General features: G+C 43.4%; 2 protein-coding genes and 1 pseudogene across 3 annotated transcripts; 1 reads left to right on the top strand and 2 right to left on the bottom strand.

Annotated features, from left to right (window-relative positions):
* Positions 1-1,078: 1,078 nt before the first annotated feature.
* Positions 1,079-8,346, bottom strand: snx5 (sorting nexin 5). The gene is made up of 13 exons (XM_084449421.1): positions 8,196-8,346; positions 7,342-7,446; positions 7,113-7,223; positions 6,716-6,837; positions 5,095-5,218; positions 4,381-4,476; positions 4,073-4,178; positions 3,897-3,972; positions 3,753-3,792; positions 3,515-3,601; positions 3,203-3,362; positions 3,022-3,107; positions 1,079-2,908 (listed from the first exon to the last, which is right to left on the bottom strand). Exons 1-13 carry the CDS (start codon positions 8,229-8,231, stop codon positions 2,858-2,860), a joined length of 1,200 nt encoding a protein of 399 aa, XP_084305547.1. The 5' UTR covers positions 8,232-8,346; the 3' UTR covers positions 1,079-2,857.
* A 2,050-nt stretch (positions 8,347-10,396) lies between these two features.
* Positions 10,397-12,446, top strand: mgme1 (mitochondrial genome maintenance exonuclease 1). Its single transcript, XM_084452740.1, has 4 exons — positions 10,397-11,022; positions 11,447-11,690; positions 11,830-11,962; positions 12,071-12,446. Exons 1-4 carry the CDS (start codon positions 10,488-10,490, stop codon positions 12,203-12,205), a joined length of 1,047 nt encoding a protein of 348 aa, XP_084308866.1. The 5' UTR covers positions 10,397-10,487; the 3' UTR covers positions 12,206-12,446.
* LOC311321358 (glycine N-acyltransferase-like protein 3) lies at positions 12,438-13,577 on the bottom strand (annotated as a pseudogene). Its single transcript has 2 exons — positions 13,382-13,577; positions 12,438-13,003 (listed from the first exon to the last, which is right to left on the bottom strand). The product of its transcript is annotated as a glycine N-acyltransferase-like protein 3 (transcript).
* Between the last annotated feature and the right edge of the window lie 570 nt (positions 13,578-14,147).

Here is a 14,147-nt window from a genome sequence, read left to right as displayed (position 1 = left end):
GTGCGGAGGCTGCAAGATTCTACAGTACACATCTCTGGTTTCATACAGAGACAAAGCATTTCATATTAGAACCATAACTTTCAGCACCAGTAAATTGGACATAGCCAAAAAATATGATTTGATTTGGTCTAATGAACCTGACATGTGTGAAGAAGGCACAGCAGAGGATGTCCTACTTCCTGAGGCAGCTGAATAAATTTAGACTACAGTACCAGGTGCTCTTCTACACCTCCATCATCGAGTCCATCCTCACCTCCTCCATCACCATCTGCTACTCCGCCGCTATAGCCAAAGACAGGGCCAAACTGCAGCGCGTCATCCGATCCTCTGAGAAGGTACCCCGCCACCGTTGAGACACTTGCACATGACGACTGAATGCACTGTACATAGGACACACTGCACTCACATATCACGCCGCACACGCCATATACACACTCACACACACATTACACTTCACACACTCAATGTATATACTGCATTGTATTAAATCTTATTTTGCACTAATATTTTGTACTGCTCCTTGCACTGTCCTGTCTTTGCGCTGTCCTGTCTCGTCCCTGCACCCTGTCCAATGTCTCCATGTTATGCACCATGCCCGAAAGCAAATTCCTAGTATGTTGAAAAACTACAATGGCAATAAAACTTCTGATTCTGAACACAGAAGCAAATTGTACCCTTGTGTAAGAGGACTTTTTTCCTAGTACTTCTGTGGGGCAGACACCGCCATCTAGTGGTGCAAAAAAGTCATGGTCCAATGCACATTAACTACAACCTGACCTACAGCATGTGCTTGCAGTCCCTGTGGTCTATAGATTTGAGCTGACCCAGTGCGGAGCCATTTAAAGATCCGTGGTTCAGTCACGCATGCTGAGAGCACAGCATGAAGTCACTCAATAAAAACAGCAAATTAGCATACATGTGAAGTTCTCATGTACGCAATTCATTATATCGTACATTGTAGGCCCCCCTTAAATGTGGCATCTAAACCTACTTGAGCTTGAGCAAGAACGTTACTGTCCAATTCAATTTAACGAATAACATCGGTGAAGATTTTGGAAAAGTATTTATTCAATGCCATTATTGCAAATTTAGAAAATGCAGATGCTCTGTAAGAAAAAAACACCATGTAAAACCCCAGTCACATAGTTGCAATCCATTAGAAATACATTCATTTATCAAAAACACTATCTCTTAACACCTCAATGGGCTTGGAAATGATTGCAATGCATTTACCTTCATAGTGCATTTTTACATTAATATCAGTTTTTCTAAAACAATGCAGGAATTCAATAATTGTGTCCAATATTATGAACCCTTTTGGTCCATTGTCGAGTTTTCACAGGTAATAAGCTAGTAGATTCCATCATCATCAGTGGTATCGTCAGTAGGAGCTGGTAAATGTAAGTCTCCAAACGCAAAGGAAGTGAGGGACAGACTGAGGGGTTAGTGTCTCAACACCGTCAGGTAGGAGCAGCCCAAGTTTTAACACTTTAAACAAAGTTTAAAGTAAGCACCCAATAGCTGGTGAATAAAGTGTAGCAGTAAAATAGCTACGGGCAGAGGCTGCAGCTCTTGAGACAAAATGTCATATTTATCTGAATAAGTGCCCAAAGTGATGACTGTCCACAGGCCAGAAGTATCAGTGTAACTTCCCTTGCAGTCTATTGCTTAGTACTCACTTTTGATACTATACAGAATACAATGCATCAACGTAATACAACTGCTGGAAAGGAGAGTGGACTCAGCCTCCAGATCACACCTCCACCTGATGACTCGCTGTCACACGGTCAGCTACGGCTACACGGCTGGACTTCACTGACCATGTCAACGGCTCCAGTCCACACTGAACATTCCCACTGAGCAGGCCTGACTAGGCAGAACCTAGGGCAGAGAAAACTGTACGTACTGTATACAAAGTGGATCTTGTCGACAAGAGTGTGCATCTTCAGAGAAAAGGGATTGTTGGCCCTAGATATTACTGTCTGAAAGGAATCTGAGCAGATGTCAGGCTGCCATTCCTGAGGTATAGCCATTCCTATGTGTAGGAGGCTGTTTCCACTCCTCCTAACCACAAAGAGTAGTTCACCAGTGCTTCAGTGGAATCTGGCTTGGTCACTCTCCAATCTTGTTATTATGTGAACGCAGAGCATAAGGACCTTTATCTGGTCAGTAGGCACTAGTCTGTCACAGTTCTTTCCCAATCACCGCATCTTCTCATTCTAAAGAATTTCATCACTAAAAATCTTCCATTACTAAGCACAAAAAGTGTCAACTGTCAGCATGTCAACAATGAATCATAAGCATTAGAGTGGTTGCGTAACTGGCTATGCAAGGAGAAAACAAAGGAGAAAAAAACGCAATCTGAGAGTCTCACTCTGAAAGTGAGAAATTCAAAACTCCACTCTGCCTAATTAGTTATTGTTGGTGTCTCTGCTTACACGTATGCAAAGAAGCGAAGGGTTAAAGTGTGCCTTTGAGCAAGCAAACATCATAGTAAACGCTTAAGTCCACCATCTGCGTCAATGAACATGGAGGAAAATGCAAGCACACACAAAATAGAAAAAACGATAATATAATCCATGATGCCAAAAAAGATGCAAGGAAGATCATGAGTGTGTTGGCGGCTGCAGTCCCAGGTCCCCCTGGGGACCCCGGGATACATGGAAGAGAGAGGACAGGGTGTGGGAGGAGAGAAGGTATCTGTAAACATGGGGGACAGACAGAAGGCGGCTCCTGTGCAGGTTTCTGAAGTGGCATCTGTCTGTGGTTAGGGAGTGGAGGTGGAAGGGGAGGGGGTTCCCAGATCCCTTCTCACAGACTGGTCACTTGGTGGTGGGCGGGGAGGGCCGGCCACCGGTCAGTTGCTTTTGAGTTGATCAATGCAGCCCTGCAGGAGAGCCACGTTGTTCTGGGGGTGGTCAAAGAAACAGACACATCACCGCGGTGCATACACAACGCTATTAAAGTATCCCCGTCTAACAGAGACTGTGCACGCCAGTGGCAGTGTGCCAGCGCTCTCACCTTAGCGTGCTTTATCTCTAGTTCTGCCATCTCTATGAGGTTCTTTCGGAAGGCCACCACGCGCCTCCCCTTGAAATTGGTGAGCTCTGCGAGCAGAAGGGCAAAGCAGTTGAAACGAAACGCTGTAACCATAACAGAAACCAGTAAACCAAACAAACATTGTGCACACACACCCACCCACCTCTCTTCCCAGACTCTGAGAGCTTATCAAACTTCTTCAGACACTGTTTCTGGTGGTCCTCCGCCTGGGAGATGTCTTTGCTCTTCAGCCGGGCCTTGTCCAGGGCCTTGTTGGAGTTCTCGTAGTCGGCCAGGGCCCGAGCTCGTCGGTACAGGAGGTCCTGACAGACACAACCACCACCTCGTTTCAGTTACGTCGCAAATTCAACTTATCTGGTAGAGTTGCCTGACCACATCAGACCTGGCAACAGCCGAATGCGTCTGCGCGCGCTGGGTCTTTCAGACGTGGGAGTGTAAGATGCCAGCGCCTAACCTTAGCAGCCTGGATGTCCCTCATGTAATATCTCAGCAGTTCTGTGAGCTTCAGCTCCTGGTCAGATGCCACTCTACCTTCCACTTTCTGCAGGAGGAGACAGGAACACAAATGCCACCATGCACAAGATAGCACACACATGGTTATGCTGTGCATATGAGACTGTGATTACATCCATGTGTTTAAGAATCTGTAGGAAAGGTGTTGGATGTGAGCGGGAAAGAATGGAGGCCTCTACCCTAAGCTTCTCAAACAGGTCTGCAAACTTCTCAAGGTGCCTAAAAGGAGAACACAGATAATAAGCATACGATTCACAGTCAAGAATCTCGTTTTATGCACATGTAATATGTTTGTTTCCATTACGTTTTTTCCAGTCACTCACTTTTTAAGGACTGTGTTGTCATCAGCGGAGAGACTGTTCAAAGTGGCAGAGATGTGAATGTAATCATCGGCAACGTCTAAACAGAGAGACAAGCACAATCAACGCAAATTTCCCCCAAAATGCTCAACGGTAGCAATACTATTGAAGTGATTAAAAACCTCTGTGCTTATGCATACTTTTGTGAGAGCGTGTCATTTTCTCTGCTTTGGCAGTTGAATCCTTTATCTTGCCAAAATAATCCAACAGGAAAGTCTTTTCCTGCTCAAAGAAGTCATCAACTTCCTGCAACAGACAAACCAAAATGAATGTGAATGAAAATTGTATTTAGAAGAAAACAACTTTTAATACAAAGACACGCACGCGCGCACACGTACACGCGTACGCACGCGCACACACACACACACACGCACGCACACGCGCACACGCACGCACGCACACACACACACACAAACAGATCTTCATCCTGGAAATGCACAAGCCAGACCTTTATCCCTGAGATGATGACCTCGTCAGCAGTCTTCACCATGTTCTTGAAGAATCCCCCAAACATCTCCTTAGCATTCTTCCTCCGCACGGTCAGCTATAACAGACCAACAGAGAAATACAGCTATTAGGAAACCTCAAGAAAGAAAACAATATGAATCTCATAAAGTCCATTACAATGTGTCATGTCGTAGGGGTGGCTATAGGTCAAGAGAGAGCGGGTCTTCCAATAATTGTAGGGTCGCCGTTTTGAATCCCTGCTCCTCCCAACGACATATTGTCTTTGGGCAAGACATTGAACCCCAAATTGCTCCCAATGAGCAGGCTAGCACCTTGCATGGCAGCTGCTGCCATTGGTGTGTGTATGTGCGTGTGAATAGGTGAATGAGAGGCCTTCATTGTAAAGCGCTTTGGATAAATGCGCTATACAGTATAAGTGCAGTCCATTTACCATTTACCATGTCCTGCTGAGGTCATTCATAGTCTTATTAAGCCTTAACTGAGTATGCCAAAATACTACGATACCTCCCAGGTTGTCATAACTCTCTTAGCTGACTTGACTACCATCCTAACCAGCTGAACTAAGCAGGATGCGTGTGTCACAGGCGCCCTATATCCTTCCTCCCACCAACTTCTCCTCCTCTAGGCCCCCCATCACATGACAGGCCAGGAAAGGACGTTAGTTTTGGGAAAACATGTGGTCTGTTGGACTCACATCCTGGTCATACTCCAAGAATATCTGGAAGTTTCTGTCCTTGCTCAGGACGGGGTGAGAGGATACTCTCTGCAGGAAGACTTCGTGGACCTGGACAGTCTTCTTAAATACCGCCAGGTACTCGCTGAAAGACCAAAACACACATTTAGAATGAAATAGAACAGAAATAGGTATAGGTACATTGGAATTCTTATAGCTTGTCCCTACAATATCTTATCAGCACTAATCAGTTCCTCATTCCAGGTCCTAGGTACGCAACTAGACATTATAGAGAGTAAATTGTTATTGTCTATTGTAAAGGCAAGTTGTTCAATTGTTCAGGTGTTGGTTCAAGTGTTCATACACTGGACACACAGTAAAACTCAAGTCATTGGTTGCAATGACCATGTTTATGTTTCTTCACAGTACACAGAGCGCACCCCCCCCCCACACACATATATATATATATTATATTATTGAAAAATCGCTTCAATAATGTTAATCAGGCAATGACGCAACTGTTCCACCTACAGCTGGACGAAATTGATAAATACGATTCATTTGTGTTAATCTTTATTAAAACGTTAATGTTTGCATAATTAATTGTTAATCTAATTAACATGTTAATAAAGATTAACGCAAATTAATCGCATTCATCGATTTCGTCCAGCTGTAGGTGGCACAGTTGCGTCATTTCCTGATTTAACATTATTGAGGCGACAAACTTAATTTGGACCTGAATGACCCCGTAGGCTACGTCGTCACAAAAGCATTGACACAAAAGCATCTTTGCCTTCAAACAAACTTGTGGAGGCGGTTAATCAGACTTTTGTTTGGCCCTCTGAAAGGAAAGTTTACTTTAAAAAAAAAAAACTCCCAGATGGGACAGTTAATAAAAGTGTCATGTGCAATATCTGCAAGAAAGAATTTGCATACCATCGGACCAGTTCAATCCTAATTTATCATCTCAATGCTAAACATGCTAACAGCTGTCAGCCCCATTACTAGCGGATTTCACCAACCCACACTCACTAAGAACAGGCTCCAAATGAACAAGTCTACCTCTGAAAAATTGACAAACTCCATTGCAAAGTGGATTGCTGTGGACTGCAGGCCAATTTAAATGGTAGAGGACAAGGGCTTAATGGAAGCGTTTTTTTGTAACTACGGTGCCTCTTGAAGGCGGCATGCGAGTTGCATCAGAGGAAGCAATTTGCTTCCTCTGATGCAACTCGCATGCCGCCTTCAAGAGGCACCGTAGTTACAAAAATCCACCTGCTGTATGACACGGAAAAGATGACAAGAATGGAAGTAGCCTACTGGCGCTCTAAGCAGGGGTCCCTGGAAGTAGGTCAGTAATCACAATCACAAAGCCACAATAATGTGATATCTTTGAATTTAAATATCTTCATTTGGGGGCTTTTGCCAGCAAAAGATTTATATGCAATCAATTTGCAATTAATTAGATTAATTAATTACAGGACATGTAATTAATTTCATTAAATTGTTTAATCATTTGACAGCCCTAATATAATATAAAAACACAACATCTTGGATTAATTCTGATACCATTGTTAAATAAATATGAAATATGATGGTTGGCTTGGTGATGTTTGGCTTGGTGAAGACGGGCAAAACTCACGCTTCAAGCTCCTGTTTCATCTTGGTGTACTCCTCCTTGGTCATGGTCGCCTCCCCCTCCCCTAGTTTGTGCATTTTTTCCCTGGGGCTCTCAAAGTCGGGCTTCGGGGGAGCTGGAGGAATCTGCAGAGGTGATGGTGGATGAGACAAGAGAGACACCGGGAGGGAGTTTGATAAGAGCTCTCCCGGACGGCTTTTTTTCTTTACAACTCTCCGATGCACAGACACTACAACAGGCCCTAAAAGAGACCCTACAGCCCTGAACAGACACTACAAAGTCTTCCCCTTCATCAAACACTCCCCTCATATAATAAGGGGGGGGGGGGGTACAGTGCTCATACTAAGAATATGTTTGCCAATGTCGGTGTGCATGTGTGTAGGATGAACTCCAGACGTACAATGAGGCCAGCGTAATCCTCAGTCTCCACCAGCGTGTCGTGGAGCCAGATGAAGTCCTCATGCTGTCTGGGAACAGAGAAGTCCGGCTTCTGGAAGGAGGTGAGTGTGGTCTAGGGGAAACAGCATCACATACCAAATGTAAACGTTCATAGTAATATTGTAGTTGAAGCACTGGATATAAAGACAACCTCTTTGCTTGGGCCGAAACACTTCGGGTGAGCTTTTAACCTTGGTATGGACGGTGAACTTGACTTTGTCTCGTTCACAGAGTGCATCAGGAATGTCAATGAGGAGCGAGGCATCGCTGTTGAGGTCCACAGACACAGAGCGTGCCTACGGAAGAAGAACACATAGCACACAGCTAGTCAGAATACCAAGGAATGATGGATTCACCTTAAAGTTCTGGGCTGAGAAGAAATGTACATGGGACTCCTAAACAACAGCCTGTGACTCATTGTCAGTAACAAAGTCAACAACATACTTCACTAATCTGTATTGAATGTGATGGACAAGATAACTGCATGAGATAGGTGGACATCAGTCTCATAAATAGCATCTCAAGGAAGTATTCATTTTACACATCAGAGTAGAAAGAATTCTTCTCACAACTGAGTAAAATCCATAGACCTTGGCAGCTAGGACTATTCAGAACCGTGTCAATCAAAATGCATTAAGTTTGAGATTCTTTGAGAATGGACAATAGTTTGATAAAGTTTGATCCGTCTTGTGCAGTTTAGCAGTGTCGATAGCTAACATTCCACAACACAACGTTAAGACAGCTAGTGTTCAAAACAGTGTGCTCAAAACAATTAAACAATCAATCAATAAAGCAATCAATCTTGTCCACAAGATTTACTGCACACAATAAGTTATCCAAAGAGATAAGCCTGGAGTCTGGACTGGTTGCAACAAAGCACTGTCCTACAGAGAGCCTGATGCTGCCAATGCCAACTATTCGGCTAGTTAGCCGTTAGCCTAAATATTGCCTGTCTGCATAGCACTAGCCAGCTAGCTAGACTAGCTAGGGCTATTGTAATGCAAGATAATTGCTAGCTAAAAATAACTTACTATAAGTAACTTACCTTTTCTTTTTCACTTTCATCGAGGGAAGATGTCATGATTAGAAAGGTGAAAAGTGTGACAGGTGTTTCTTGTCTCAATAAAAAAGTATTTTAAAGTATTTTAAATATGTATATCTTAGGCTCGCCAGGCCAGCTAGCTGTCAGAGTGGGTTCGTACTGTCTGTTGACCCATTTCGCTCTTCTTCCTGTCATATGACAGGGAAATGGCTAGTTCCCATACACGCAGAGGCCGTTTAGGTACAGAACCGTTGAGAGAGTTGCGACACCACTTCTGTTGTAATCGTGGAATGCGGAAGTAACGCGTGTCGTGGGCATGGATGTATTGTCGTGGGGCTACCTAAAGTTCCAAAACATACAAGTATGTGTGTGTGTACGTGTGTGTGTTCAGCTCAGTGTACAGGTCACTCCAAAACATTATTCACGTTATAAAAATCCTGTAGAAATTTGAGAACTTCCCTGGACAATGTCAACTATTACTATGTTTTGAAGGTGTACAGTATATCTACTATATAACACCAGAAGCAGTGTTTATAAATTGCTTTTCTTCATTCAAAGTCCTTGATCACACACAGGATATGTTCTGAGGCCCCTAGTTGTCCCTGTGAGTAGTGAAGTTAAATACTAAGGTACACAAGCAAGCATCAGTCTTCGTCGCTGCTCCACACATCTTCAAAGGCAGAGTTGGACCTGCCACCACCATCCTAGCATACAAAAACACACTTCAATATTCAATTTTAACTCAACTCATACTACACTCAACATCCATTACCCCACTAAACAGCTAAAGGATACATGTTTTTGCACCACTAGGTTGATACTAGGCAATTCAGAACTGGGTATGTGTGTGCCTTGCTGTTTAGAGTTGTGACCCTAAATTCAAGACAGCATAACAAAGTAATGTTGTCAGTAGAATGCCACTGGGACCTGCCCTCTTACCTACAGTAGCACATGGAACAGTAATGGGATGACTTGAAGCCATGTCTGTGTAATTATGTAGCACCTAATACTATTAGTGCATAATTCATATTAAATGTGATATAGCAACTTACCATTTGTAGGATTAGGAATGATGGAGAGGCTGGTGGAGTGATGGAGAGGCTGGTGGAGTGATGGAGAGGCTGGTGAAGTGATGGAGAGACTGGTGGAGTGATTGAGAGACTGGTGGAGTGATGGAGAGGCTGGTGGAGTGATGGAGAGGCTGGTGAAGTGATGGAGAGACTGGTGGAGTGATTGAGAGACTGGTGGAGTGATGGAGAGGCTGGTGGAGTGATGGAGAGGCTGGTGGAATGATGAAGAAACTGGTGGAGTGATTGAGAGACTGGTGGAGTGATGGAGAGGCTGGTGGAGTGATGGAGAGGCTGGTGGAATGATGAAGAGACTGGTGGAGTGATTGAGAGACTGGTGGAGTGATGGAGAGGCTGGTGAAGTGATGGAGAGACTGGGGGAGTGATGACAAGGCTGAGGGAAAAACAGTAAGGGTAGGTTTGAATGTGCTAAGATATACAGAATGAACAGTATGAACAAAGTGGTATGAATACACTACGATACATTTTCAGCATAGTGAGGAATGAACTAAGCAAACTGTTTATCACAGAGGGAGGTGTGGATGATATAGCCTATGTACAATTTAAACCAGTGTGTTGCCCTGTCTCCCAACTGTTAGCTAGCACTACCCTACCGAGCTGTCTGATAAAACTGGCAATTAATGTAATGTGTATAATGCAAAATAATAAGATAAAAAAGCCTCATCATCAGGTAAATACACTATGCTTTAACAATTGGTAATGCATAGCATGTGTGTACGGCAGTAATTCATGAAGATATCTATACCCTGGTTAAGGCTAGGGTTAGGTTTAAGTTTAGATTAAGGATAGGGTCAGGATTCGGATTAGGGTTAAATTTGGGATTAGGTATAGGGTTGGGTGAAGGATTAAGGTTAGGATTAAAATTAAATTTGGTTATGGGTTGACCGGTCTCTGCGTTTATGGGAACTAGCCATTACCAAGAAAAATAATAGATGACGATCGTTAGATCCCGCCTTAAGATAATTTGATTGGACAACGTCAAATCCACAAACGCAACGATTGCATTTTAGGTGAGTCAATCAAATATGACCGTTTCCGACTCAAGCAACTTGCTAGTGCTAGCCAGCTAGTAGACTATACTGTAGTTTATTATTCCGATAACTAAGAATGGTTTTGTCCAAGTGTTTTAATTGTGTTTGACTGTACACACATGTTGTAGAGTGTGTGTTCATTGAAACGTGTTAGATAACTGCAACTTTCTAGAAGAATGTTAATTTACCAATCGTTGAGATGTGTCCAGCGTGGGGAACTAACGTTACTGAGACTAGTCTCTGGGCTGGCCTCCCACTGCGGCTATACATCTTCCTCTGTGAATACTTTCTCCACGTCCCACTCATGCAGAGCTCGTAAGAAAACCAGTCCATATAGTTCCGTTGACAGTGAGCGCTATTCCTCACTACTCAAAACGGTGGTTTCTTCGAGAGTCAATTCCCAAACCCCAGAGACCCTAGAAGAGGAGGATATGCACATCTACGGACCTGTTGTAAAGTCTCAAATACCTTCTCAAAGACTTGCACCCAAGATCCATCATCCTTTGCTGAACCCTAGTAGGAATTATGAACCTGGGCTTGGACCTCCAACACGAATCACTTTGCAGAGAGATCAAGGCATGTCCTCAGTCCCTAGTGTGACCCGCATCCTTCAGCAGACAATGTCTCCAGAGCAAGTGCTCATCTTGGAGAGATGGAGGAGGAGGATGATTGCAGAGCTGGGAGAGGAGGGTTTCAAAGAGTACACTCAAAGTAAGTAGGCTAGTAGTGGCTATAACTCATCTCAAACTTTATTTATATTCATTTTTGGGGGCTAGGGGGCCCAGAGCACCAACAGAGTCACCCAAGAGAGCAGGATGTCCAAACATCTTGACCTGTCTTCTTGTCATTTAAGTTCAGGAAGTTAATGTCCATCCAGGTTTTTATGTCCATGAGACAAGCTAGTAGAGGCTGCAGAGACTCCTTGCATTTCGATTTTAAAGGTAGATAGATCTGTACATACATCATCAGGTTAACAATGGAAGGACACATTATGCTTCTGGAGAATGGAATATAATAATATATATATGGTTAATTTAGAACAAAACAAATACTGTCTCTAGATGCTGTAAGAATGTGTGCATATCGTCATGACATGCTGCATCAATTCTCTCTTAATAACATGTTTTTGTCTTAGATCTATTCAGGCAAGGGAGGCTTTTCCACACAGCTGTGGAGGACTTTTTGGCACTGGTAGACGGGGCGCCTGTGGAGGACACAGAACCTGAAACGGCGTCTGAATGTCCACCAGTTGTAGAGGGGTACATGGAGAGTATCCGCCACGTACTGGAGGATGTCAGAGGAGTTGGAGCCATTGAGAGTGCTGTACAGCATGGGACTCTGGGTTACCGGGGTATAGTGGACTGTGTGGCCTACTACAGGTATAAAAAAAAAGAAAAGTATATCTGGTTTTAATGGAGACACGCTAAGATGTTAGGCTACTTGTTTGTTATTATAGTGACTTTTTTCCTTTCATGTTTCTAGTCTTCTGTTCCCTCATACTCTTGATTTTGTCCTCAGGGGTGTACTGTGCGTGATTGACTGGAAGACCTCAGAGAAGCCTAAACCCTCCCTCAACAGCACGTATGATAACCCTCTTCAGGTGGCGGCCTATGTCGGTGCCTTGAACAACGATGACAACTACAGTTATCAGGTGTGAATAAGAGCATGTACCACCATTGCCCTCAATCTCCATGTAATGACTAGATTCGTTCTTTTTGCCTGTGCCTAATGTCATCCACCGTATCTCCCTGTACTGTAGGTGGAAAATGGACTGATAGTGGTGGCCTACAAGGATGGATCACCAGCCCACCCTCATTTAATGAGCCCAGAGCAGGTCCTGCGTTATTGGGAGAGATGGCTGGTCCGACTGGAGGAGTACACAGAGAGGAAGTGAGTGACCTCAGTCACTTTGGCTGATTAACTGGAAGGAATCACACTGCCTGCCCTTAAACATTTGGTACACCGTGTTAATAAGGCGCTTTTGGGCTCTGCCATCATCCAACCATTAAAGGAAGTGGGTAGGTCAAGAACAAATTTCAAGACTGGAGGAACACACTGAAGTGCATATTTGATGATGAAGTGTACTGTACCATGGTTTCACCACCTGATGTCAGTATCAGCCTATCTAACTCAAAACTCAGAACGCCCATTATGTCTGCCTCATTGTCAAAACGTTGAATTGTTCTTAATTCAGTTATACAATTATAAAGCAATGTGCCTTCCTTTCAGCTACAGTTTGACTGTGTTTACAATTTGGAATCAAAAGATATCGCACAATAGTGCTCCAGTGATATGGGATATCACATTTTTCATTACAATACTGGTAATAGATGCCATACCAAGAATGCACAATATGTTATATGACATTCTATGCCTATGTGGTTACATTTGGACAATGACATATTACACACTCCAGTGTCGATATTTGAATTACAAAAATTATACAAGAAAAAAGTTTTCTCCTGTATTTTTTACTTACATTAAGTACCACTTACTTGAATTAAGTTACATTGAATCTGTTTATTTCTTCCATGGGTCTGTGTCACAAACTGTTAAAAACAAACCAAATCCCTCCTGTATGAGGGATCCTCAGTGAAGCCCAGGTCTTGAAAGAGCCTATAGGACAGTGTGTACTCCTCCTCTATGAATCAGTAGACTGGGTAGCCCTGAGCATGGAGTTTCCTGGGCCATGCTGCTGGCAAAGACTTTGGCTTTCTTATACATGCAGAGGCCGTTTATGGTAGGTTAGGGTTAGGTTTAGGGTTGGATTAAGGTTAGGGTCAGGATTAGGATTAGGGTTAAATTTGGGATTAGGTATATGGTTGGGTTAAGGGTTAAAGTTGGGGTTAAATTTAGGTTTGGTTATGGGTTGACCGGTCTCTGCATTTATGGGAACTAGCCACTACCATGAATGATAACAGACGACGATCGTTAGATCCCGCCTTAAACTAATTTGATTGGACAATGGCAAATCCACAAATGTGCCACAAAACGATTGCCTTTTAGGCGAGTCAATCAAATATTACCATTTCTGACTAAAGCATGCTAACTCGCTAGTGCTAGCCAGGCTATCCCTTGCCTCTGTGTTCAGGCTGAGTGAACAGCATACCAAGAGCACAGTAGTCATACAGGAGGATCCAGGACAGGGGTTGGCCCTGGCTGTCTGTGATGCAGCATGTCGGGTAGTGCCTTATGAGGTTCTGGATGATCATGTACCCCTTTTCATCCCGTTCGAACTTCCAGGTTTTATTCATTAAATCAATGTGTGATTCGTTCAGTGAGGAAATTCTTGATTCAATTTCCCTTTTGTGTTTGGAAAAGAGAGATGGGCAACAGTTAATCCAGTTGCAGACAGGAAGAAACAACATTACCCTTCCAACTATATTTTGAGTGAGCCCTTCAAAACATCCCTGATACCAGTAATATGTAATGTACATTGTTGTTGATGTAATATTTTTGTTGGGCTGGGGTGTGTTCTATGTTAAGGCAAAGAGAGCCGAGCTCAAGCATATCATTGTATTTCTAATACACTTTACAATAAACTTGAACATGAACTTAAAGCAGCAAGTGACTGTACAGTGTGAGCATGTGATACAGTACAATGCTTGTCTAAAGGGGGAAGGCGGGAGATATCCTGGAGGGTCATCATGTGACATGTAGCCACTTTGCAGCCCGATAGCTTTTTCTCTGAGGCCACTGTCCACACCGTCTCCTTTCAGCACAAATCTGTAGCTAGAATGAGACAGTGAATGGCAAGCTCTTTTATAACTGGGTAGCACCACACATAGCAAAAATGGAGGATACTTGAAAAGCATCTTAAAAGACTGGCTTATTGC

This window comes from Borostomias antarcticus (assembly GCF_949987555.1).
Source record: "Borostomias antarcticus genome assembly, chromosome: 2".
Taxonomy (NCBI): domain Eukaryota; kingdom Metazoa; phylum Chordata; class Actinopteri; order Stomiiformes; family Stomiidae; genus Borostomias; species Borostomias antarcticus.
Note: the sequence above shows the minus strand (reverse complement) of the source record. Positions and strands in the feature narration are given on the sequence as shown.

Bases quoted from the DNA above. Each gene is read 5' to 3' on its own strand.
- snx5 (XM_084449421.1), bottom strand. From the start codon at position 8,231: ATGACATCTTCCCTCGATGAAAGTGAAAAAGAAAAG. The intron at 4,179-4,380 runs GTCTGGCTTGTG...TGTCTGTTGCAG, and splicing joins TCATCATCTCAGGGATAAAG to GAAGTTGATGACTTCTTTGA. The intron at 3,793-3,896 runs GTGAGTGACTGG...TTCTCCTTTTAG, and splicing joins GACAACACAGTCCTTAAAAA to GCACCTTGAGAAGTTTGCAG.
- mgme1 (XM_084452740.1), top strand. From the start codon at position 10,488: ATGTTAATTTACCAATCGTTGAGATGTGTCCAGCGTGGGGAACTAACG. The intron at 11,023-11,446 runs GTAAGTAGGCTA...TTTTTGTCTTAG, and splicing joins TTTCAAAGAGTACACTCAAA to ATCTATTCAGGCAAGGGAGG. The intron at 11,691-11,829 runs GTATAAAAAAAA...TTTTGTCCTCAG, and splicing joins GACTGTGTGGCCTACTACAG to GGGTGTACTGTGCGTGATTG.